This window comes from Leucopleurus acutus (assembly GCF_964270905.1).
Source record: "Leucopleurus acutus genome assembly, chromosome: 19".
Lineage (NCBI taxonomy): Eukaryota > Metazoa > Chordata > Mammalia > Artiodactyla > Delphinidae > Leucopleurus > Leucopleurus acutus.
This window is the reverse complement of record NC_139161.1, coordinates 25,273,461-25,298,000: the sequence shown is the minus strand read 5'-3', so window position 1 is coordinate 25,298,000 and position 24,540 is coordinate 25,273,461. Positions and strand designations below refer to the sequence as shown.

The window sequence follows — 24,540 nt, the reverse complement described above, 5'->3', positions numbered from 1 at the left end:
AGGAGGTCCCTTTTGTCTTGTTGCTAAACTTAAACCAGGCACCCGCATGCTCTACTCGTCTCTGGCCCTAGCACACTTTTCAAACCTTTTGATCACACAATACTTTGCCTAACTTGTTGGTTCTTTACATAGATCAAAGAAGCAGAAATGAAGAGTAAGTAATTAACGGAGTGCCAGATCTCTTCCCCAGCTTCCCCTTCAGTAATCTCTCGAAAAAACTGCTAGCAAGAGAGCATCTAAAAAAAGATCACAAGGAGTCCACAAGTCTGCACACAGTGGGGGATGGTGACGACTCTGACCCCCTATTTCAGTGATTAACTGAGATTACTTCCCTGTTTCCCCTTAAAAACGTTCATGGCCGGGCTTCCCTGGTGGTGCAGTGGTTAAGAATCCACCTGCCACTGCAGGGGACCCGAGTTCGAGTCCTGGTCCGGGAAGATCCCACGTGCTGCGGAGCAACGAAGCCTGTGCGCCACAACTACTGAGCCTGCATGCTACAACTACTGAAGCCCGTGCACCCTGCAGCCCGTGCTCCGCAACAAGAGAAGCCACCGCAATGAGAAGCCTGCGCACCGCAACGAAGAACAGCCGCCGCTCGCCTGAACTAGAGAAAGCCCGCACGCAGCAACAAAGACCCAACGCAGCCAAAACTAACTAAACAAATAAATTAATTTAAAAAAATAACCTTTCATGGCCGAGCAGAATCTTCGGAGGTGGCTTTGGGGGGACACTGAGTCCACCGTCTCCCCAGATTGCCAGCGTTCTGATTAACGGCAACTTTCCTTTCTAGCAACACTTGTGAGTTTGGTTTTGTAAGCAGCCGAGCAGCGGGAACCCTGGGCTCTAACGCCAGATCTAATCCTGACTTTCTGCGTGTCCTCAGGCCTGTGGGTGCCCCTCTCCAGCCCTCAGTCACCTCAGCTATGCAATGGGGCCAGCATCGTCTTACAGGCACATGATGCCCAAGACCCCTTCCAGCTAGGGCAGCTTTTGGATATCATCAGCCTCTGAACCCTCTGGGCAGCGCAGAGTGGGCGGGGGTGATGGGGAACATCCTGCATCCAAATGGGGACCCAGCCCCACAGGGAATCTACATCACAACCCAGAGTCGACGCTTATCCCCCAGGACAAAGGCAGTCAGCTGAGAGATGTAAGTCATTTATTGGCTCCTATGATGAGAAGTCAGTTCTCCTGGCACCTGGTCCAACATGTTTCCTTTTCTCCGGCCCCTGACCCCATCTCCTCAATGTCAATCAGCTTTGCACCCTGAAATCCCTGTGGGGTCCAAGAGGTACAGGGAGGCAGAAGTTGAAGATTCTAGAATTCAACTATATAAAGTGCGACAACATATCTTATCAGGACCCAGCAGACCCTCTGGCGTGACCCGGCAAAGTTGGGGCAGAAGGACTGGTGTAGGGTTGGGCGTTGAGGGGACAGGTAAAGCCACACGGTGTCCAGAGTCCAGGATGGAAAGGATCAGCTCATATTTCCTTTCACTGGCAGGGGTTTATCCTTTTTAAATAAGCCCGAACCCACGATTTTGTCTGTGAGACACAGGCCTCTAGGCCTCCGTTCAGCTTCAATCTGTAGGCAGAGAACAAAGGAAGGGCTAAGTCACCTGAGCCATCCCCTGGGTGCCACACACAAGTCCCATCACCCCCTCATTGCTCCTGGGTGCCCCTAAGCTTTTCTCCCGGGGCCTATAAAATGAAGTCGTTGCGTAAGACCTACAGTTTGTACGCTGGGAGGCACACCCAAACTTCAGGGGCAAGGGATGGGGGGCTTTAAAAATTTCATTTCGTGGACCCCTTTTGCGGATTCATTGTATCAGGGTAGAGCGAAGGCTGCCGACATTCTGAGGATCTGCTAACATGGAAAATTCCCCTCCTAGAACATCTCTGAGGGCCCACCTGCTCCATCTTTTCATGTGTCTGTGTCCATCCGGGACCCCTAGTCATTGCCTTGGATTTGTGTGTGTGTGTGTGTGTGTGTGTGTGTGCGCGCGCGCGCGCACGCACGCGTGTGTTTCTTTTCTGATCTACCCACCTCCCAAACTTGGCTATTGTCCAAAACCGTAGATCAATTCTGCCTTTAATTATCTGCAAGACCTTAGACAAATCTCTCCAATTCCCTGAACCTCAGTTTTCACGATAATGAAAATGTGTGCACCAAGAGAGTTAGATGAGATAGTAATATACACGAAAGTGCCTTATAGACACTGAGTGGCAAGTGTAAGCTACCTCCCTGGAACTTCATAATGACCCTGTGATGCAGCTATCGTGTTTACCCCACTTCACAGGTCAGGAGTGCAGAGGGGCTACCCAGATAAGGAAGTTCAGAAGACTTACCTGTCCAGAGTCACTCAAGACTATAGGTTGGCAAATCCAGAAGCAGGAACTATCTGAGAGCCCCTCACTCTTACCATCACCCAGTAGTACCTGGAGCTTTTAAGCTCTGGGCATAAAATATTAAGATATAACACTTGGCGCCTTGCAGCTCCAAGAAACTCATGTCACTGCAGGAACACAGGTGTTCGTCCTAGCGCCCACTCTCAGCTCTGCGCCCAGGTTTTGGCCTCCTCGCTAGTTTGGTTAAAAAACCTTAATCCGGTGGAACATCGCCATCTAGCGTCTGCTATTCTAATTCCAGGGTGGCCGCTCTCTGTCTTCTGGAGAAGGGAGTCAAGGATGGAAGAGGATACAACCACTCACATTAGATGGTTTTTGTAGGAGCAGGTGGAGCTGGTGTTCTTGTAACACTGGATGCTCTGCAGGGACATCTTTCTCTCCACCAGTGTGAAACAACACTTGGAGGATGGCACATGCACTAGAAGAGAAGCGCAAAAATGGTTTGCATCCATTTCTCAAGCTGGACTGAGTTCCTCTCATCCAGGATGGGGAAAAAAGCAAAAACAAAAAACCCTTCCAGAACAGGCTCAGGCTTTGGGATCACATCCAAAGGGCACTAGTGTCTCATCAGCCACCCAGTTCTGTATTTAGGCAGTCAGGACACTGGGGTTCAGATCCCAGCTCCCCACAAAACAGCTGTGTGGCTTTGGTCAAGATGAGTCCTCCCCTGGGCCCGACTTCCCAGCTGAAAAGCAAGACTCTTTAGACTGATTTCGAAAGGCTATTCTAGTTCTGACATCCCACCACTAGGGTATGGTTCTGCCCTTACATTTGGGTTCAAGGGCCCCGAGACCCTGTGAGTCTGATTCAACAGCAGTCCACTGTTTGGGGCAGGATTAGGGACTGTTTTAGGAGCTCAGACTGATGAAATGACCAGGCAAGAGCTTCCAGGAACTGATCAGCTCCACGCAAACCCAACCTCACCCTCCACCCTGGTCCTCTCAGCTCTGACCCACAACTCCCACTCTGCCGGTTTGTAACCCCCCCTACACACACCCCACCTTCAAAAGACTTGCATTTCAATCCTGGCTCCTTCCTCCTAGTTTGACCGTTTGCAAAGCCCTTTCCATATGTCTGCTGTTAGGTCAGTATTCTCTCTTCAGCCTTAGAGGGTAGGCATGATCAAACCCATCTTACTGATAGCGAAACCAGAGTTTGGGAGGTATAGTAACTTGCCCAAGGTTAGCCAACTGTTAAAGCCCCAGATCCTGACCTCAGACTCTGCCCGTTATCTGTTACACTGTGGAGGCGAGACCCCAGTCAGTCCCTCCTCTGGACCTCAGGCCTCCAGCTTGGCCTCAATGACCTCACAGCTGCCCTCCATCAGTCCGCAGGGTCTGGACGAGGCTGGCCTCCTTTGGCTGAAGCCAGCTGCTCAGCGGTCTGTGTTGGCCCCAGGCTTATGGCTCTCCTGCTGTCCCCCTGCCCCCGAGCAAGTCCTCCCTTCCTCCTCTTCAGGGAGAATTCTTTCTGGAGCAGTGGAGATGAAGGGGTGAGCCTGCCCCCAGCCCCAGAGCACCTGCCTGCGTCTCCGCCCTCCCTAAGGAGGAGCAAAGTGACTCCAGCCAAACTCACTGCTCTTGGCATCCACATCCTGTAGCCATGCCCTGGCCAGCAGCAGGCACACCAGAGCGGCGGTGATGACCTTCATCTCAGGACGTCCAGCTCAGGCCTCCCTGGAAGGAGTCCCTCAAGGAGTCTGGTGGAGTGAAGAGCTGTCCTCTGGCCCATCCTGCAGTACCCAGAGCTTTTATTAGAAGACATGGGTGGGGTTTTCCAAGCCCCAGTGCAGAGGTGGGGAAGTCACAGGAAGAAGAGGTGGTTACTCACGTCCAGTGACCACATGGAAAACTCCTTTCCTTACCTCCCCTGGGTGGTGTGAGAGGTGTAGGGAAACTTCCCTAAGCGCAGGAACAGATACGGATCTTGAGAGGCTGAGTAGAAGCTGTCCCAGCTGAATGGGACGTGGAAAAAGGTGAATGAGAGGAAGTGGCCTGTCTGTGGCTCCTCTGATGTCACGTCTTTCCATCCAGGGATGGAGCTACTGTCCCAGGAACATGGTAGAGCAGAAGAGCTCTGCACCAGCACTGAGACACACGTGGGTTTGAATCCCAGTTCTGCAAATCAGCGGATACATAAACTCGGCCGAGTCACATCTCCTGTGCAAGATGGAAAGAGTAACTCGTATCTCACAGGTGACCGAGGAGCATTCAATAAGATCCATTCTGTCAAGGGCCTGGCCCAGATAGTTGCAATTTCTATTTTTTCAATCACTCAACACTTTTCAATCACTTGCCCTGTTCTTTGTCCTTGGTTAGCCCCAGGGAAGACAGCTACCGATGACATGCAAGCCATTGCATCACAGCTAAATAAGGAAAAGCCAGTTGGTGTAAGGACAGCAGTGGATGTGCCATGTAGAGGGCGCAGGGCAGGCTGGGAGCTGCCCACAGGGGAGAGGCCTCCCAGGGGAATGTTCTTCAAGCAGAGTCTCCCGCAGGAAGGCTGAAGTGGAAGGCGGCCTCTCCACAGAGGAAGGAGCTTGTGTAAGGACAGCGAAGCGTGGAGGACAGTGCCCGGAATGAGGAAATGGCTGGAGAGATGTGTGACTGTCCAGCGACCAAGTGGCCAGGTCAGGAAGACATGGTGTGCAGTGCGTGGAGTAAGTAACACTAGCAGGTGCTCAAGAAAAAGTAGCTGGGCCATATCCGTGTGTTAAAATCACAAGGCCAACGTGATAGCTTCCCATGGTCAATGGGATGAAGTGCAAGCTGCTGACCTGGCCATTCGTGGTCCATGTGATATCTCCATGGATTCCCGCATGTTGCAATATTTGCAAGTCTCTGAACAGGTCATATGCTTTCTTATCTCCGGGATTTGCTGCCACCGTAACCTCCACCTGCAGGGCCCTCCTCCTTGTCTCCCTCTGTGAATTCCATCCATTGCAAATGTCGTTGTCTCTGTAAAGGCCCTTCTGCTGTCCCCACAGATAGGCCTTCAGCCTCCTTTGAAGCCCCTCTGTGCCTGGATATCCCACACGAAGGTCTTACATCCTTACAACCCCTCCATTCCGTGTATTCTCCATCCTAACACCTGCATGGGAGTCCTGGCGTGTCGGAGTTGAAAACTCCCTTGGAGACCATCTGCAGCAGTGGCTCTGAAAGTGTCCTGGGAGAGCAAAAAATGCAAAAATACCTTCGCCCCGTTTCTGAAGCAACATCAAGACACACGTGCCTATACGTGTTGAGGGACAGGGGAGGAAAACTCCAGGTAATTCAGGCACCAGCAGATAAGAATCTAGTACGGTCTCTTTCTATTACAGATGGGGAACAAACGAGCCTCAGAAAGCAGAAACTGACTTTGCCAAGGTCATACCGAGACTTCGTTGCACAGATGGAACAGTGGATGCCAAAGCATCTGGTCATCTGACCACCACGTGCGGCCACCTCTGGGAACACACTGTCAGTAAGGACCACACACTTTCAGTAAGGACCTGCTCCATCAATTCCTTCACCTGGCCAGCTGCTTCCTGCCACCCAAAAAGTACTTAAAGCAGTTGAAATCACTAAGACACTGTTGTCACTCTCCTATTTTCTTTGTCCTCGCAGACTGATACTTTTTATTCCTTGGTTGTCGTTTTAGTGGGGTCTCAAAGAGGAAGGAGATTAAAGGGATGTGGCTAGTTGGTCAAATGTCACCTTAGATCCTTTAGACTTACTTGGGACACAGAGAGGGGCCAGGTCGCCACCCAGGAAATACTTTGCTCTCCCCTCCTCCCGGGGATGCTGCTCGGCCCACTCGAGGCCAGGACAGGGCTGCCCCTCCAGCTGCTCACTTCCCATGCTCCCCCTCACTGCGGCTACCATGAGCCCAGGACAGGAAAAGAGGCGACAGAAAGACTTAGTCATGCCTCCCCCTTCCCAGCTCCCGCAGCCCCAGAAGGAACTGGCCAGAGGCTCCAATTGCATGGAAACTTAGCGTCCCACAGGGTCCCGCCCCCAGCCCCACGCCATCTCTTCTTCTCTAAGCCTGGCACAAAGCACGGGCCAAGTAATAACTCAATAAAATCTCCATGGCCTTGACTGTGATGGATCAGAACTGCATAGTTGAGGGAAAGGTAAGAAAGGCTCCCAGCATCGACACTGAACCAGTTTCTCATGTGAACTACCCTTTTCTTAGTTAGAAGTTTGAAAACCAGTATGTGCCTGTAGAGAGGTTTTCTTTCTTTTTTAATTTTTTTTACATCTTTATTGGAGTATAATTGCTTTACAATGGTGTGTTAGTTTCTGCTTTATAACAAAGTGAATCAGTTATACATGTACATATGTTCCCGTATCTCTTCCCTCTTGCGTCTCCCTCCCTCCCACCCTCCCTATCCCACCCCTCGAGAGGTTTTCTTATTAGTCACCTTTTGTGAAGTAGGGACCAATTTACTGCGGATGGGTAGAGGTCAGACAGAGCTCAACTGGTGCGGGTTCATCTTAAGATCATCTCCTCCTGGAGTGGCCCCAGATTCTTGCCTCAGCCCTGCTGGCCTGGGGGTCCTGGAGCCTGGTCCTGCCTGCTTCCCCTCCAGTTACATCTCAGCCTGATTCTTCAGACCAGGACACAGAAACCCATGCGGGTGGAGGGAGGAGTCATTTTCCTGGCATCGCACAGCTGCAGCAATACTGGCCTCGCTTTGTCCATCTCTGGGGCCAAGTTTTCTTAGTTCCCTCACTTGGGGAGGAAGCGTGTTTGCCCTCAGAGGTAACTGGGTCAGATTTCAGCCCCACTACTTTTTAGCTGTGTGACCTTAGGCAAGTAACTTAACACTTCTGAACTTTAGTTCCTTCGTTGTAAAATCCACTACCGACTGGATCTGGTAAAACTCTCCCCAATGTTTTCAAAATAAACTCCTCAAACCACAGCCTAACTTTGGGCTATTTGAAGGATTAAATGAGATGTCTCACCTTATCTTGGAACAAGGGAAGAGGAAGGGAAGGGAGGGAGAAAACGAAAGAGGGCAGGAAGGAGGGAGAGGAAAAGAAAGTTGGATCATTCAAAATCATTGTGGAGCACCTAAAATATGACAGGTCCTGAGGACACAGCAGACACAAGACAGACACTGGTCCTGCCCCTGTGGGGCTTACAGCTCGCCGCAGGAGGCAGGTACTGGGAACTGTGTTTAGTGCTCGAGAAGAGACCTCGTGTCCTATGAGCTGCAGAGTATACGGAAGCGCTTACCATGAGGCCTGGCACATAGTAGGTGCTCAATAAAACTGCACCCCTCCCCCCTCTACCCATTAATCCTGGACCATCTGAGGCTTCATCACAGGAACCAGGCAGTGCTGCCACCTCCCTAGCCGGGACCCCCTTCCTGGTCTCTTTCCTCTCTAATCCTGTGCTGCCCAACGCCCAGGCCAGGCTTTCCGTTGTCACCCACAGAAGCACAGTGTTCTCTTCCATCCCCACCTCCGCACCCGTCCCCAGCTGCCTCCTATAAGTGCAAGTCCAGCCACAGTGCCTCCAGCACCCAAACATCTTTGAATTAAAAACCCTTTCTTTTGTTTTCCAGCGACTCTTACCCTCCTCCTGGGTTCCCTTGTACACTGTCTTCTAACATTCGACACCTTTTGCTCTTTTCAGGAGGCCTCTGTGATCCAGCTCTCAGCAACAAAGTGAACGAGGCATCAAGCATCTCTTGTAGCAACAGCAGACCCTGGGGGTGCCCAAAGAATGTCACAGCAGTGACAGTCACCAGTGTTTCAATTCCCGTCCACAGCCGTGGAGCTCCAGAGTGACAACTCAGCCTGCTGTTCGAAGGTGAAGTACAAATGTCTCGGCTCGGCTCACGTAGTCCCGCACACCGTGGCCCACAGAGCTCTTGCCGCGCGGCACTGTTACTGCTCTGCGCACCTGTGCTGGGGCGTCACTGCCCCTTCTGCCTGGGACGCCTGCTCCAGCTTTATCTGGAAGACCTCCTGCAGGCTGCCCCATCTGAGCTCCCAGCATGAAGCAGGCTCACGCCCCATAGCAGCAAAGCCAATCTTGTGACTGCCTGGTGGTCCACACCCCTCCCTCACCTGGAAGCTCCCGGGGAGCAGCAGTCCCTGTCGTGGTCCTCACTTCATGCCCCAGCGCCCCACCCAGGGTGGGTGCGTAGTGACTGTTGCTAAAGCAGGCGGAAGGAGAGGTCTTCACATTGTTCTCGTCATTCCCCAGCCGCAGATGAGAAACAGAAGTCCTGGAGGTGACAGGAGTCATACAAGTAGCAAGTGACAGAATTAGGATGAGAAGCTCTGGCCCAAACCCTGGGCTTGTTTATACCCCCCTGGACCCTCTGGCATGGATGGACCATTTTCCGACTGTGCTGATGGGCACCATTCCACACACAGGATGCTGGTGACAGGTCTCAGTTCCTGATGTGGTCATTCATTCATTCCTTCACTCATTCATTCAGGAAACATCTTCTGAGGGCCCACTTTGTGCATGGGCAGTCAGGTGAGAGAGGAGAGCTGACCACAGAGTCAGGGCCTCCAGAGGGAAACAGATACGCAAACCAGTAAGCGGGCACAGATGGTCAAGGCTGCTATAATATGCAGACTAGACTCTGCACACGCCCCCTCTAGGGGAGCGGAGAGCTCACTGGGTTGCAATGTGGAATACTGGCTGGGCCTGGAAGGATGAAGGTGGAATTTCCCCTGGGCAGGGGCCTGGATGGTACATTGTGTGTGGTTACAAGGGTGGGCTCTGCCTGGCCCCCAGGCCCAGCTCCTCTGTATACCACTGGTGGAACTTCTTTCCCTTTCTTAACCTCCCAGCCTCATCTCCAAACAGGAATAATAATGATACCTGCTCATAGGCTTGTGTGAAAACGAAACGTGCTGTATCTCTTAAGGAAAATCAAACAATTGTTTGATGGCATGCTAATAGCTGGTGTGGAGGCTGATGTCTTCAGGGCATGCGGGGGTGAGGAAGGCCTGCAGAGAGAGGGGCTGGAAATGGAGCCAGGAGGACCTGGGCTGGGTTTCACAAGATCCTGCTTACTGGGCTCAGACCTTGGGACTTAAGCTTGCTGTCAGTGGAGGGAAGGCCAATCTTTTGCTTGCGACAGGGGTGCGGCCAGATTTGTGGTTTGTGCTGAGGGCTTGTGCTAGGGGCTGCAGGACACAGTGACTGGAAGCAGGCAGTCAGACTGGGAAGTTTGAAGGAGTCCGGGAGAGGTGACAGAGGTGGGGTTCTGTAGAAAGAGGGTGAAAAATTAGGATTTCTGAGCTCTGCCGCTCATTTTCTGTGGGACCTTGAGCAGGTTACTTCCTGCCTCTGGGCATCAGTTCTCCCACCTAAAACGTGGGCAAGTTGGCCTAAATCAGTGACTCTTTACCCGGAAATGGGATTCATATTAGGATCATTTGGGAAGCTTTTATCCAAAGACACGTGCCTGAACCTCACTGCGGACCTTTGTATTCTGAGTTCAAGGTAGTTGGAGTATCTCGAAAGGGCTCCCCAGATAATCCAATCCCACCACTTCCCTCTAGCCTGGATGGCTACTGAGACCCTCTCTGGTTTGGCATGAAATGATATTCTGGGTCCCTAAGGACAGATAGAGCCCTGCCCACAATCTACACCCTAAACAGCCCCCTGTCCATCCGAGGTGGAACTGGCCTTTCGGATCAGGCCTGTTGTACTGAGAGAGCCTGCTGGGGAGGGCTCCCTGCCCTTTCTGATGAGGATAGAGGGCAAAGAGCCTAAGAGGGCTGATCCAAGTCCCTGAGGCATTTAGATCCCACCCACCCTAGGAGCCAGGGTCATCTGAAACTTAGAAAGCTCCCAGGAAGCCAGAAACTCAAAGAAGCCCGATAGGCAACTCACAGGCTTAGATTCAGAATGTTTTGTAGCCTCAGTTTTGTGGTTCTTGAGCCATTCGGCCCTGGACCAAAAATAGCCACATTGCAAAGTCTCTGTGGGTGTATTCGGGGAGTCAGCGTGGGTCAGGTGTGTGCCACATCCCCCCAGCACTCAGGAGGATGCTCAGGACAATTGGGGTGGGCCATCTCATGTTACAGCTGAGGAGCCGGAAGCCCAGAAAGGAAACGCGAGTTGTCACATGGGGACCCCGTGACAGAGCCCTGAAGATAACCCACCTTAACTCCCAGACAGGCTCCTTCTCTGTGGTTTTACTGGCTTTATGCTCAGGACCAGAGAGCTGGGCTGTGGTCAGAGAGAGAAGCTGGGCATGATCGGGGCCCCTGGGATGCTGGAAAGCCCTGCAGGGTTCCTGCAGCCCACCTGGAGGCCAGGGCACGATGCCAACTTTGCAGGGAATGGTAGAAGAAAAAAGCCCCAGCTTTTCCACCCAACAGAGCAAGGACGCAGGGGCAGGAAGTGGCAACAGTTTGACCCCAAAATATACCCACCAACACCAACAAGGTCAACCCATGATTCAGCAAACACGCCCACATGCTGCTAGGAAAGTCCCCTGAGGAGCCCTCTTCCCCTGAAGTAGTAGGTGGACGCCTGGGTCCCACCTCTGCTCACCACCAACTTCCCAGTTCATCTTGGGGCCACAGCTCTGGGAGCCCAGGGGAGCCTGAGCAGGGATGCTCTTCCTTCATTGCCCTTTAGGCCAGGCTCTCAGGCTCAGCTTAGAGCTGGCCACCCAAAGAGACACCTCCACTGCCAGCTCTGGCTTCATGGGCTCTGGAGTGAGCTGAACTGGTCACAGAGAGTGCATTTAGCTCAGAACTGGAGCCGGGCCTGGGATGTGCTAGCCAGCACAGCTTGGACATCCGGGTTCCCTGGCCTTCACCTCTATCCTCTAGTGTAATAGGAAAAGCACTGAACTTGGGATCCAGACACCTGTATTTTAATCCAGGTCACCGCTTACCAGCACCATCAATTCTGATCATCTTCCTGAACCTCTGGGTCATTATCCCTAAAACTGGGATCCCAGTGCCTCTGTACTAGGACCATTGTGAGGACTAAATATGGAAATGTGTCAGAAGGCTTGCAGCACAGAGCCCTGCTCATTATCATGGTTTCCAGGACTGTTCTGTGTTTCCTCCCTCCCTGCTCAGTTTGTCTGAGGCATCTTTACAGCTGCTCTTAAGAGCTGACTGCAAATTGGCCAGGTCCTCTTTCTCAACTCCCGCTGGCTGGCCCAGCTTTCCCAAGGGTGGGTGAGTTTCAGGAGCCAGGTTCACGTGGGGAGCATCTGAAGTCAGGGCTGCTGCCTGCCAGACCTAGCTGAAGTCTGCAGTCCATGTGTTCCACCAAGCCTGCGGCCCTGACCAGGAGGTTCACATAATTTGCAGGGTCCAGTGCAAAATAAAATGAGGGGTCTTGTTTAAAAACTAAAAATTTCAAGCATGCAACAGCAGAGTCTGCTCAAGTCATATGCCATGAAGGCTGCCCTGCCCCTCTCAGCCCTCCTGCCATGTTTCTGCTTCATGTCGGACAGGCATCCATTGGTTTTCTCCTTGAAATATCCCACTTTGGGTCTCCTGTGCCCTCATTTGGAAAATGATTTTCCAAAATCCCACCATTATGGTTTTATCATTCCAAAGTCCTTGACATAAAGACATTTCCCAAACAAATCAGAAGGATGCATTTTACTTCCCACAATCATTGCTGCTTTAAGTGACACATCAACCTCCAAGCCACTCCCACCCACAACTCTCCAGCTGCAGAGTCAAAGAAAGACCAGACCTATCTAAAATGTCAGAGAAGGGATTGTAGAGAGGGGCAGGAGTGAAAAATAGACAGTGTTGCCTCTGCTGATATGGGATCCATCTTGCCTCCTCTGTTTCTAGCTGGAACCAATTTCAACCAAATATTTCTCCCACCACCTGGATATGATGTGATTCAGTAGGATGGGACATATTGGGTACCCAGCGTATGTTAGTTTAAATGAATCTGTCACCAACCTTTTCTGCCACCTCCTCCATCCACCTTCAAGAGATAGGTCCTTTACATCCAGGTGTGGTAAAGCAGGTAGACGGCACTGAGCATCCTCCACCCTCTTGCCCAGTCCCCCCTTGCCCACAGTCACATCATGAAAAGGGAGAGGAAATGGGTAGCCGGCCTTTCTCCCAGCTCTGCCATTCTTGATCTGTCTATACACGTGTCCTCATTTATGACTTATATTTTCTGCTCTTTCTCCTGCTTAGCTGACTGGAGATTGTGAACCTCATAGGAGACAATGGCGGGATGCAGTGGGTATTTGGCAAAGCACATGGTTATCGACCTCACCGTCCCTCCACCTCTGCTGCCTCTCACTTGCGTCCCTTCCCAGCCAAACAGCTGGAAGAGTTGGCGCCACTCTCCCCCGTTCCTCCCAACCCATGTGTTCAATATACTGCAAACTGGCCTCTGTCTCTACCACGTCACCAAAACTGCAATGGCTAAAGTCAACGGTGACCTCTCTGTTGCTAAATCCATGGCACGCTTGGCTGTCATCTTGCCTGACATCTCGGCACCCTTGACCCTGTTGACCCTTCCTTCTGGAAACATCCTCCTGCCATGGCTTCTATGACAGGTGGCCCTCATGGTTTTCCTCCAACCACTCTGCTGTTACTTCTAGACTTGGTTAGAGGTTCCTGGTCCTCTGTTCCTCCCTTAATCTTGATGTTCCCCTGGCCCTCCGTGGAATAACAGCGGTTTTTAGCTAACGTTCCGTTGTGCACTTCACGTGTGTCAAGCTACTCTAAGCACTTCATGTGTGTTCAGCTGTCTAGTCTTCTTCATGGTCCTGGAAGTAGTCATTATTATTAACACCCATTGTACAGATGAGGAAACCAAGGCACAGAGAAGTTGTCCAAGATTACTCAGCTACTGGCTGGGAAGGTGGGATTCCAATGCAGACAGTCTGGCTTCAATCCTGAACCAGTACTCTGCACCACCTCTTGGTAGACTCACCCCTGGGTGCTGCCCAACATCTTAGCTTGTCCTGCAATCTGCCTCCTAATCTGGCCACAACCTACACCACCTGTAACCCCATATATACACTCTGTGCCCCTAGACTGGATTCCACACCCTTCTGCCAGACACACCCTGGTCTTTGCACATGCTCCTTTCTTTAAGGGGAATAAACTTCAACTGTTTTTTCACGTGGTAAGTTCCACTCTTGTTCAAAATCACCTCCTCTGTGAACCCTTCTCTTGTTTCTCCCAATCCTCCGTCTTCCCTGGACCCCAGGCACCGTGCTTTTCCCTCTGTGCTTGCACAGACTGCCTTATAATGTAATTTGTCTGTTCCTGAGACTGCCTTCCTGTCTAGACTCTGAGTTCCTGGTTTAACACAGGCATATGATCCTGCTGAAGAATGTGTAGGTGAACTAATGAGCTGGCCCATGTCTCAGTGGAACCTGATGCTACCGAACCAAACTTGGGTCCATTCATCCAAATGCAGTAAAGCCAATCTATTGATGCTGGGTTGTGGTGAAGGACAGTGCAGCATTTATTGCAAGGCCAAGCAAAGAGTATGGGCGGCTAATGCTCAAAAGGCCTGAAGTCCCCACTGGCTTTTGGGGAAAGGTTTCCAAAGACAGGGTAAGGGAGAGAGTTGTGAGGTGCTTGATCAGCTCGTAGACATCCTTCTGATTGATTGGTGGTGATGCATTCTGGAGTCCACATCATCAACCTTCTGGTTCCAACTGGTCTGGGGGCTACATGTACATGGTCATCATGCAGTTAACTCCTTCCTTCCGGTGGGGGTTTTAGTATCTGTGAAACAGCTCAGGAATGTGTGTCAGGTACTGTCATTTATGTTCTTCAGGGAAGAACTAAAGATTCTGTGACTCTACTGTATGGCTGATCTATTGTTTAAATTATTACCTGTTCTCCTGACCCAGCTGCTGTCTTTTGTTATACATGTTCACATTCTTCCAATCATTAACTCTTGAGCCACCCTTTTGTGACCAACAGAGGTCTGAGAGACGAAAGCTTTTCCACAAACAAGAGGCAGGCCAGGACATGGGGAGGTCTGTCCCAGGAAGGCCCCATCGGGTCCTGCTTCTTTATCCTGAGACTTTAACCTCATCTACCCTGTGTTTTTACCTAAAATCTAAGCCTTCACATTCAGATCCACACATGCTCTCATGTGCATACAATGATACACACACACACACACACACACACACACACACACACATTCCCAGGCTCAGAAGTTCCCTTAGGCAGTCCCAGCCCCCTCAGGCCATTTTCCTAACTGTACAACCTTCCAGGAGTCTGAAAATCCTGCCTTTCCACAATGTCTCATCCCAACTCTGAGACTGAGTTTTGCATTCTTCCATAATGTTCAGGCCGTTTCATGGGGCCTAGCAGCTACAACTTGACTACTGAGTCACGTCCCATATAGACAGGACTGTCTCCAACAATAGTTACCAAAATAGTCCCTTATGTGTTCATAGCTATTTGTGGCTTCTTTGGTCCCTTACACCCATGTGTTCATTTAAGCTTCACAACAAGGTATGGAATAGTTGCTATAAATCTATATATTTGACAAATGAGGAAATCAAGGCGCACAGAAATTAACACTACACACACACACACACACACACACACACACACACACACACACACACACACACACACACGCCTCCACCCAAATGCCCCAGGAAAGGGTTGGGCCCTATGGGTCCAAACACTGCTTGTCCCATGCTGAAGCAGGTTTATGCCAGGTGAGCATGAGATGGGCCAAGGCCACATAAGAAATGAGTTTTCTCCAAGACTGTGTATGGAATTTCTTTCTGGCCTCCACATCTCTACTTCCCCAGGGCCAACATCCCAACCTGTGTAAATAAGCAAGCCTCTGCCAACATCCCACCTGTGTAAATAAGCCTCTGCCAACATCCTCTGTGTAAATAAGCCAACATCTCTGCCAACATCCCACCTGTGTAAATAAGCAAGCAGGTAAGTGTAGTCCAGTTGCACTTGTTCAGGTACATCAGTGGAAAGGCGAGCTGAATTTAAGACTGTTATTAAATAAATGTGGTTCTCTTACTTCCAACCATATATAAATCCTTCTAACAGTATTATCGCGTTGAAGGTACTTCGAAGTTACACGTTAATGGAGAGTTTATCAGGATTTGTAATTAGCACAGCAACTGAGAGCACTTTAAAGTAGTTGGAAGCAGGGTAACTCACTAAAGAGAATCAACCGCTCAAAAACACAGTTGCAGTATCCATTTACATGCCAGCAATTTGTCTGCCAATTAGAAATGCATAAATTCAAACAGTTACTGTAAATCTTACTCTTGATGCAGTATTTGACATCCCTCCCGGCAAAAAATACTCATTAACTAAGTCAACAGATACTTAAAGGGTGCCTACTATGTGCCAATCACTCTCCCATGTGCTGGGAACCAAGATACACAAGGCACTTGCCTTGTAGAGCTAACCCCCTGGGAGAGACATAATTTTTCAGTTAATTATATAAACAAGATAATTTCTAATAGGATAAATCAATGAAGATATATAACAATGGGATATGACCAGAGGGGAGATTAAAGAGTTGGCATTTGAGCTGAGACCTGGAGGGGTAGAATATTCTAGGCAGGGAGAATGGTGAGTGCAAAGGCCTAATGTGGTATCTTAACACTACCCTCTGAATAAGACCCAAGACAAAGATTTAAAGAAAGTAATCTATTTGGGAGGTGCAGGAAAGATGAGTAAGGGAACAGGAGAGCAAAACAAGGACTTGATAAAGAACCTGTTATCAGGCCAGCTCCTTTGTGAGTCGTGGGGCCGGCTCCCCAGGGACACTCTGGGAAACAGTACAGAGCACACAGCTGAGACACAGCTGAGTTATCTCACCTAGGAGCAAGGGAGTTGGGGTATTTATACTCCACTTCCTGTCTCCCACTGGTGAGGCCTGCTCCCTGGCACTTCTGTCCTGTCCTGCTCATGGACAGAGTGATCTTCCATGGCTGAAGGCAGCTTATGTGCACTGAGACGGAAGGCCTAGCTAAGGCATGTGAGCTGGCTACTGGGAGCATCTGCTGCATGCAGAGACCAGCCTGGAATATTCCAGAAAGAAAGTCAGTGAGAGTGACATATTAAACTTGGGCAGGGGGTGGGACGCAATGGTAGGAAATGAAGCCTGAGAGGAAGGCAGGGACCAGCTCAGGTGAAGCCTGGGAAGCCATGATGAGTCTGAATTTTATTCTAAGTGCTTTGGGAAGACAGCTGAGAAATTCAGAGATAAGAACTGACTTTTTTTTTTTTTTTTTTAAAAAAGAAGATTCCTCTCTCAGTTGTATGGGAAACAGGTGTTTTGGAGAGCAAGCGAGAAGGTAGGAGGATCAGTCAGGAGGCACTGGCTGAAGTCCAGGTGGGAGATGAGGCTGGCTTTGGCTCCTGGGGGTGGGGTGAGGTGGGCACTGTGCAAAGCAGATGGACCCAGGTGTGTCAGAGCGGAGCAGAACTGATGGATGGGTTAGATGTGGGGCAGAGTAAAAGAGGATGAAGCCTTGGCTTGAGCGTGTCAGTGCTGAGGCAGGAGGATTACAAGAGGAGCAGGCTGGGTTGCGCCGCTCAGGAATTGTGTAACTTGGGTCAGTCACTTCTCCAATCTGGTCCTCAGTTTTCTCATTTGGGAAATAAGGAAGTAGAACTAACTGACTTCTAAGGATGCTTTTAACTCTAATAGTCTATGACTTAAAAAAAAACAATCATATATACATACACACACACATTTATATAAATGTATAACTGAATCACTTTGCTGTACACTTGAAACTAACACAACATTATAAATCAACTATACTTCAATTAAAAACAAAATAAAATATAAAAAAGCAATCAAGGGACTTCCCTGGTGGGCCAGCAGTTAAGAATCCGTCTTCCAGTGCAGGGAACGCAGGTTCAATCCCTGGACGGCGAACTAAGATCCCACATGCCACGGGGCAACTAAGCCCATGTATCGCAACTACTGAGCCCACGCGTTCTGGAGCCCATGCAAAACAACTAGAGAGAAGCCCATGAACTGCAATGAAGAGCCCATAAACCACAACGAAAGATCCCTCATGCCACAATGAAGATCCCGCCTGCCGCGACTAAGACCTGACACAACCAAAGAAATTAAATAAATAAATATTTTAAAAAGCAATCAAAACAATCCCTCTTTTTTAAAGTTCTAACTCTTCTTGATAATGCCGCAAACCCATGTGAACCACCACTCCAAACAAAAGCTAGAACCTTGACAATAACCTGCTTCTAATTGTATCTTCCCTCTATACTATTTTTCCTGACTCCTTCAACCCAAGGTAACCAACATCCCAAATTCCCTTGCTTATTTTAATATCTGTGTGTTTCTAAAGTATATATATTTTTACTTTATAAAAAGAGTATCATAGTGTTTATAATTGTAGGGACTTACTTTTTGGCCAGTAGTATTCTATTAATATATATCCATATTACAGACTGTGCCAATGCAGTTCATTTTGTTTTAACTGCTGTATAATATTCCATCGGTTAAGTATGCTCCTATTTATTCATCCACTCTCTCTTGATGGGCATTTGAGGTTTTTCCCAGATTGTCGCCATTGTAAACAGTGCAGCTATGAACATTTTTGTACGAGCAAGACTTCTACTCCATCTATATGAAAAAGTGCAATTGCTGGTTTAGGATAGTCACTGTTATGAGTACAGTTTCAATCATTTTCTAAAGTAGCTGCCTGAAGATACCAGCCATGTGTAAGAGATCATGTAGATCCATGTTCTCTCCAACACTTGATATCATCAGAGTTTCCCGTTTTTGCTAGTCAAATTACTTTGAATTGAGATCTCTTTCTTGTCTGGATTTGCATTGCCCTGAACAGTAATGAGGTTAAACATTTCTTCGCTTGTCCATCACATCAATCATTAAGTGTGTCCTCTTCTGTGAAATATCTGTTCCTGTTTTTCATCATTTTTCTTCTGGCTGTCTGTGTTTTTCTTATCAATATCATCAATCTGCTTCCTGCCTATAAAGTCTGGGGCTCAAGACTGTTTTATGTCCTGAAGGGTCAGTCTTATTTAATCCAGACCAGCCGCACTTTTGGTGATGGAACTCTCAAAAACTTTTTGTGAAAGGTCAGTAGCCAATTCAAGTGTCAGTGGCCACAACATGTGCTTTGAGACATGCCTCTCCGTCCTTCTCTAGATACAACTCCAAGTATTTGGATGCTATCAGGATTAATGAGATTCAGTTTCTTTTCTAAGAAGTGATGTTGTCCAACTGGCAGGATTCCCTGGGACTATCTAAATCTCCTCAGAGGTCTTAACAAAGGGAGTAACAGTCATGTTCTTGATTTGGTCTTGACCCCAGGTCATGCCTTTGTTTTGATATTGCCCCTAAAGCTAGTTCCTATTTTGAGAATATTTTGCAGGCTGCAGAGGTTGACATAACAGATGATTGCACCTTTCCATCATGCAAACCCTACAACTTCTACACTTTCTATGTTCTCTTTCAATTCTGCTTGCAAATGAGCCAGTCTTATCTGCTGTCACCTCTTTCTTGTATCTGATGAAATGTACTTAGTAACAAGTAACTCACACCAACAGCATTCTGTCTCAAAACTTCTTCTCCCAAAGCCATAAATTCAGTAGGTATATTTTCTGCCTTCTGAATGATCACATGTGACAGTTTTTCCAAATGTTTAACTATTACATTACATAGCTTGCTGGTTTTCCAGCCCCCTATAGTAGTTACTTCCCTGCCTGCCACTCAGCCCCAAAGCCAAAACCACACATTTTATTCTTTGGGTAGCACAACACCCCACTGCTAGTTACTAGTTTCCATATTGGTCAGCTTTCGCTACCATAACAACCCCCCACCTCATCCCCCAAATCGGTGGCTTATAACAAGAAACATTCCTTTTTGCTCTCAAGTCTGCAGGTCAGTTGCATCTCTGCTCCAACCTGTGGGTCAGCTCCTTGCCCCACGTCTTCCCACTCCTGGGCTCAGGCTAAAGGAACAGCTCTTGTTTAGGATATGTCATTCTGCTGGCAGAGGATCCAGGAAAAAGAAACTTGCAATGCTTTTAAAGCTTCTGCTAAGCTATGACACATGTCCTATCTGCTCACATTCTGTTGGCTCAAGGAGGTTACATGGCCAAGCACAAAGCCAATGATGTAGGACAATATATTCTGAATCATTTTAAACAAGAATAGAGTCTCTCACAGATATCAAGGAGCTCTTGATACATTCTTATATAATCCTTTGTTAGGATGTGGATTGCCATATAGTCTACGATGTGTAGCTTATTTTCTTTTTTCTTTCTTTCTTTCTTTCTTTGGCTGCGCCGGTCTTAGTTGCAGCATGCAGGATCTAGTTCCCTGACCAGGGATCGAGCCCAGGCCCCCTGCACTGGGAGCGCGGAGTCTTAACCACTGAACCACCAGGGAAGTACCTGTAGCTTATTTTCAAGTTGTCTTTTTAAGAAAGAAAACTCTTAATTTTAATACAGAAAATGTATCATTCTTTTCTTTTAGAGTCAACGTTTCTGTATCTTGTTTAAGAAATCTTTCCCTTCTCCAAAGTTCAAAAGATATTTCTATTAAAATTTTCAGGGGCGTATTTTTTTTTTTAAGAAGATGTTGGGGGTAGGAGTTTATTAATTAATTTTCGCTGTGTTGGGTCTTCGTTTCTGTGCGAGGGCTTTCTCTAGTTGTGGCAAGTGGGGGCCACTCTTCACCGCGGTGCACAGGCCTCTCACTGTCGCGGCCTCTCTTGTTGCGGAGCACAGGCTCCAGACGCGCAGGCTCAGTAGTTGTGGCTCACGGGCCCAGTGGCTCCGCGGCATGTGGGATCCTCCCAGACCAGGGCTCGAACCCGTGTCCCCTGCATTAGCAGACAGACTCTCAACCACTGCGCCACCAGGGAAGCCCCAGGGGCGTATTTTTAACACTTAACCATCTGCAGTTGATTTTTGCATATGGTGTAACGTAAGGATCCAATTTAATCTTTTCTTCCATATGGACTGCCATTTTCCAGGCCTAAGTTTTGACTTGATGTGACATACAAGCCATATCACATACCATAGCATCCTACATACGTGGTTCTGTTTATGGACTTCCTTTTTATTGGTCACCTACTTTATCACTGCATTGACCATAATGAGCCATGGTATCTGGTTAAGAAAGGCTCCCCTCTCTTTTTTTTGTTGTTTTTTTTTGTGTTTCAACCAGGAGTGTTCTGGCTGTTTTCACCCTCTTACTCTTTTATGTCAAGTTTGGAGCCATTTCATCAAGTCCCAGGAAAGTCTCTGTTGGGTACCAGTCTGTGCTCTTTACACGGCCAGCTCATTGAACCCTCACCACTACCTGATGAAGGTCAGTGTTATTTTCCTCATACTACAGCTGAGATGCACAGAGATGGACTGCTGGCACACAGCTGCAAAGCAGTAGCTCTTCTGCATGCCCCCAGCACCCAGCTCACCCAGGCAGCACAGTGGATACACTGATAAGCCTGAGACCACAAAGCCTGGGTCATCTGCGGAGTCACTAGCAGTGCATGCTGTCACTTTGCTGAAGATCCCTGGTGACAGCAGAATCCATGCAGGTTTCTAAGTTGACCATCTAAGAAGTCAATTAATTCTCATTGACTGAAAAACAAAACAAAAAACAAACAGGAAACTGACCCCTGGAGATAGTTCATATTGAAAAAGAAGGCAGGCTGGCAGTGGGTCTCCATAATAGAGGGGAAGATGTGTGTGTGTGTGTGTATGTGTGTGTGTGTGTGTGTGTGTGTGTGTGTGTGTGTTGGTATTCACATCAGAGCAAATGACTAGTATCTGGATTGTCTCACCAATTCCATATTTCAGTTCTTGAAAGAGAAGGAGGTCATCTTATTACCAAGAAGATGAAGTCACTCAAGTTCTCTATCCTCTTAGTTCATGGGAGTAATATTTAAGGCACTTCATTTGCAAGGTTATTTTGAGCAAAATCTATGTAGAGCAAGTGGCCCTCCATACTGGGTCAGCAGCTTGTTAGAAATGCAAATTCCTGGGCCCCACTCCAGTCCTACTGAGTCTTATCACAGGGTGTGAGGCCCTGTAACCTCTGTATCAACAAGAAACCCCCTCCAGGTGATTCTGGCGCTCCTGAAGGTTGAGGACCTCTGGTGTAGGGCATCCACCACAGCACCCAAAGCGGTCAGTTTTCAGTGAATGCTAACAAGTCTGGTCAAAGGTCACAGAGCTAGTTCATGGAAAGCCTAGACCTTACTTGGTCTCTGGCCCTACTGAATAACTTTTTTCACCAACTGGAGTCTTATCTCCAAGGATCAGGAGCTGCAAGGTCAGATATTGGTATTAAATAGATCACCTGAAAATATTCAAGTTTAGGGCTTGGAAGAATAACAGAGGTGAGCCTTAGGCCTGTGAAGCACCATGGACAATTCTTAGCTTGTCATTTAAGACTCTTGTAGGTTGAGGCTGGGAGGCTGACCAAGTCCAATGTACACATGGCATTCTTAGAGATGCGCATGTCTGTGTATACAGCCCCTCGAACATAGGAGTTGCTAAGGGTCCATTATCCGCGAGTGGGTTAAATCTTTACTGCAGTTGTCAGGCTGGCTTACATTGGGTTTTTTATATTACAGATAGCTTTGGGAACAGAAATCTTTACTATAACAACATTAAAGTAAACAAACAAAAAACCAAATCAATAATAGTCATATCTCTCTCTCAAAGAGCTGTTCGTTTCTCACTTTCCATTGTTTAGCTCTTTGTAGACAAATCTTCATCTCATCCCATCCACAGTGAACTCCCAGTTTTGTGCTCTTCTTTTTCACTGACTTTATCATAAATATTTTCTGTGATGTTCCCTAGTCTTCATAATTGTCATTGTGATGCGGCTGGAAAAGATTGCCTCAAACTGAGATGACGGGATTTAATTGTAGAGATTTATCTGGCTACCACTATTTCCTAAGTAACAGTGTTGTGGCTATAAGTCAAATTTTCTTCTTGTCGATGTTTTTCTTTAGATTAACTTCCTAGAAGTGGAATTACAGCAAAAGAGAGTATAAACACATCTGACTACTGGAGCGATAAGAAAGATGTTTCCAAAAAAAAGCGACCATTTCTTTGTTAGTGGCAATGTATAAAGACAGTTGTTTTATAAAAAGTAGTCCTCAGCATTGGGTGTCATTATTCAACTCCTCTCCAACTTTTTTTTTTTTTTTTTTTGCCAGTTTAGTGAGCATGTAAGTTTACCCTGTTATGGCTGCAATTCTCCTTTTTGTAAATCCTATATCCCTTCTTCCTTCCAAAGACATCTGGTCAAACGGGCTTCAGAGAGAACTCATTTCAATTAGGGTGTACGTGTATGTGTGTGCATGCGGTGTAGCTATGGTTCTTTGTATCTGGATACATATAAGAGTCCGAGTATCTGACCGTCTCTGTGTGTGCATCCGCTTCCATGTTTATGCCTCAAAGAACAGACGTGTTGTGGAGTGTATATGTCTGGGGTTCTGCTGCGGACCTTGTTTCTGAGCATGTATTCCTTGGGGTATGCTCATGTGTATGTGTGAATAAATTGTAGCGTGGAATCGTGGAGGAGACGCAAGTAATGAAATCAAACACAGACCACTTGTGGCTTAACGCAGTTCTCTCATCTGTACCTTCCCGCATAGCTCTGCTAACATAGGGAACCAATGAATGAATTCCAAACAACAGTGAAATGTTTAGAAGAGTTGGGACGATTTGGGAAAAAGTGGACAGATCCTACAAGCCTCTAGTTTTCATGCAGAAAATACATAAAGCTTCAGTGGGCTGGGACTTTGAAAACCATTTATCAAATGAGTGATACTGGGCAGTGATACATACCACCACCAACAACCCCCGCCCATGCCTCCGTGCTCTGTTCTCTGAGTCTAAAATGAAGATCGGAGCAAAGGATGCTTGTGAAAGTTAAATAAGATGATGCTCATAGAAGGTGCTCAGAAGACGTGGTCCCCTGTAGGAAAAGGAGTGGAGGGGACCCAAGTCCCAGGCCTAGGGCCCCAGTCTCTTCTCAGACTCTGAAATAGACAATGACGATTCCTAATTGTAAGTGTTGCCAAAGGTCTTCCCAAAATACCTTAACCAGAGCTAAAAATCTTACACGTCATTGCTAAATACATGTAGTTTGGAGGTAGACCAAACTCTTCAAACCATGGGGTTTATAATGAAAAGATAGTCAAAGGTCCTCATGGGGTAGAGGGAGCTGGAAATCACTGACACAAATCTGTAGATTTCAAACTTCTAAAAAAAAACAATAGAACCACCCACCCCCCAACCCTGTCAACACACGCACACACTTTTATCCAAACAACTTTTACAGGGAACCCCAAGCTATGAAACAGATGGGGGCGGGGGCAGGGGCAGAGGCAGAGGATAGGTGGGCCTGCCTACTCCTCTCTGGAATCTGACGAGGGGCTCCTGGGGCACGTCCACACACCCTGGAGCCCCCCAGGTGAAAACCATGCATCTAGATAACCCCAGAGTCCCGGCCAGCACTGCGACTCTCTAAGGCTAAACCGCAGTTTCCAAGCAGTAACAGACCGGCTAATGTTTTCTGAGAGCTTCCTATACTCCAGGTTCTGTGCTTAGCTCCTGACACGTGCTATCTTATTTTGGCCTCACATGTTCTCCAGGAGGAAGACCCTAGTAGTACTCTTAGGATCCCCATTCTCAGCTGAGAAAGATAAGGCCCGATGCAAGGATACTGGGCATTATAAGAAAAGTGTCCAAGTTCATTCAGCTTGAACATCATGGAGCCAAGAAGCAAACCTAGATAGTCTGGGTCTCGAATCTGTGTTCTTAACCCAGCCTGTAAAGCCTCCCAGTTTTGAGGGTTAAATAGCATCTTTGCGAGTTAAAGTTCCCAATTCCCCATCAATTGACATTGTAACACCATTTTTAGTTTTGGGGGGTTTTTTGTTTGCTTGTTTTGTTTTCTTTTGCTTTGTTTTTAAGAAGAGGTATGGGAGTGACCCCCAATTCTCCTCAATCTCTTATCTAAAACCCTCTGTGATCAGGCCAAAAGAGTAGAGCTCAGAGTTACTGTCTAACCTGAGGATCAAGCCATTGACTTTGACAGCAACCATGGCTGCTGGGAAGATTGTTCCTGCAAGTATTTTTTGATGACAGGACAAGGTGGGAATGGAAACAGAGAGTAGCATCTGATAC

At 48.1% G+C, this 24,540-nt stretch overlaps 1 protein-coding gene across 1 annotated transcript; it reads right to left on the bottom strand.

Annotated features, from left to right (window-relative positions):
* Positions 1–1,267: 1,267 nt before the first annotated feature.
* Positions 1,268–8,701, bottom strand: LOC309974983 (C-C motif chemokine 1-like). The gene is made up of 6 exons (XM_082859854.1): positions 8,471–8,701; positions 7,973–8,200; positions 4,273–4,567; positions 3,984–4,140; positions 2,712–2,826; positions 1,268–1,584 (listed from the first exon to the last, which is right to left on the bottom strand). Exons 4-6 carry the CDS (start codon positions 4,057–4,059, stop codon positions 1,494–1,496), a joined length of 282 nt encoding a protein of 93 aa, XP_082715980.1. The 5' UTR covers positions 4,060–4,140; positions 4,273–4,567; positions 7,973–8,200; positions 8,471–8,701; the 3' UTR covers positions 1,268–1,493.
* Positions 8,702–24,540: the final 15,839 nt, after the last annotated feature.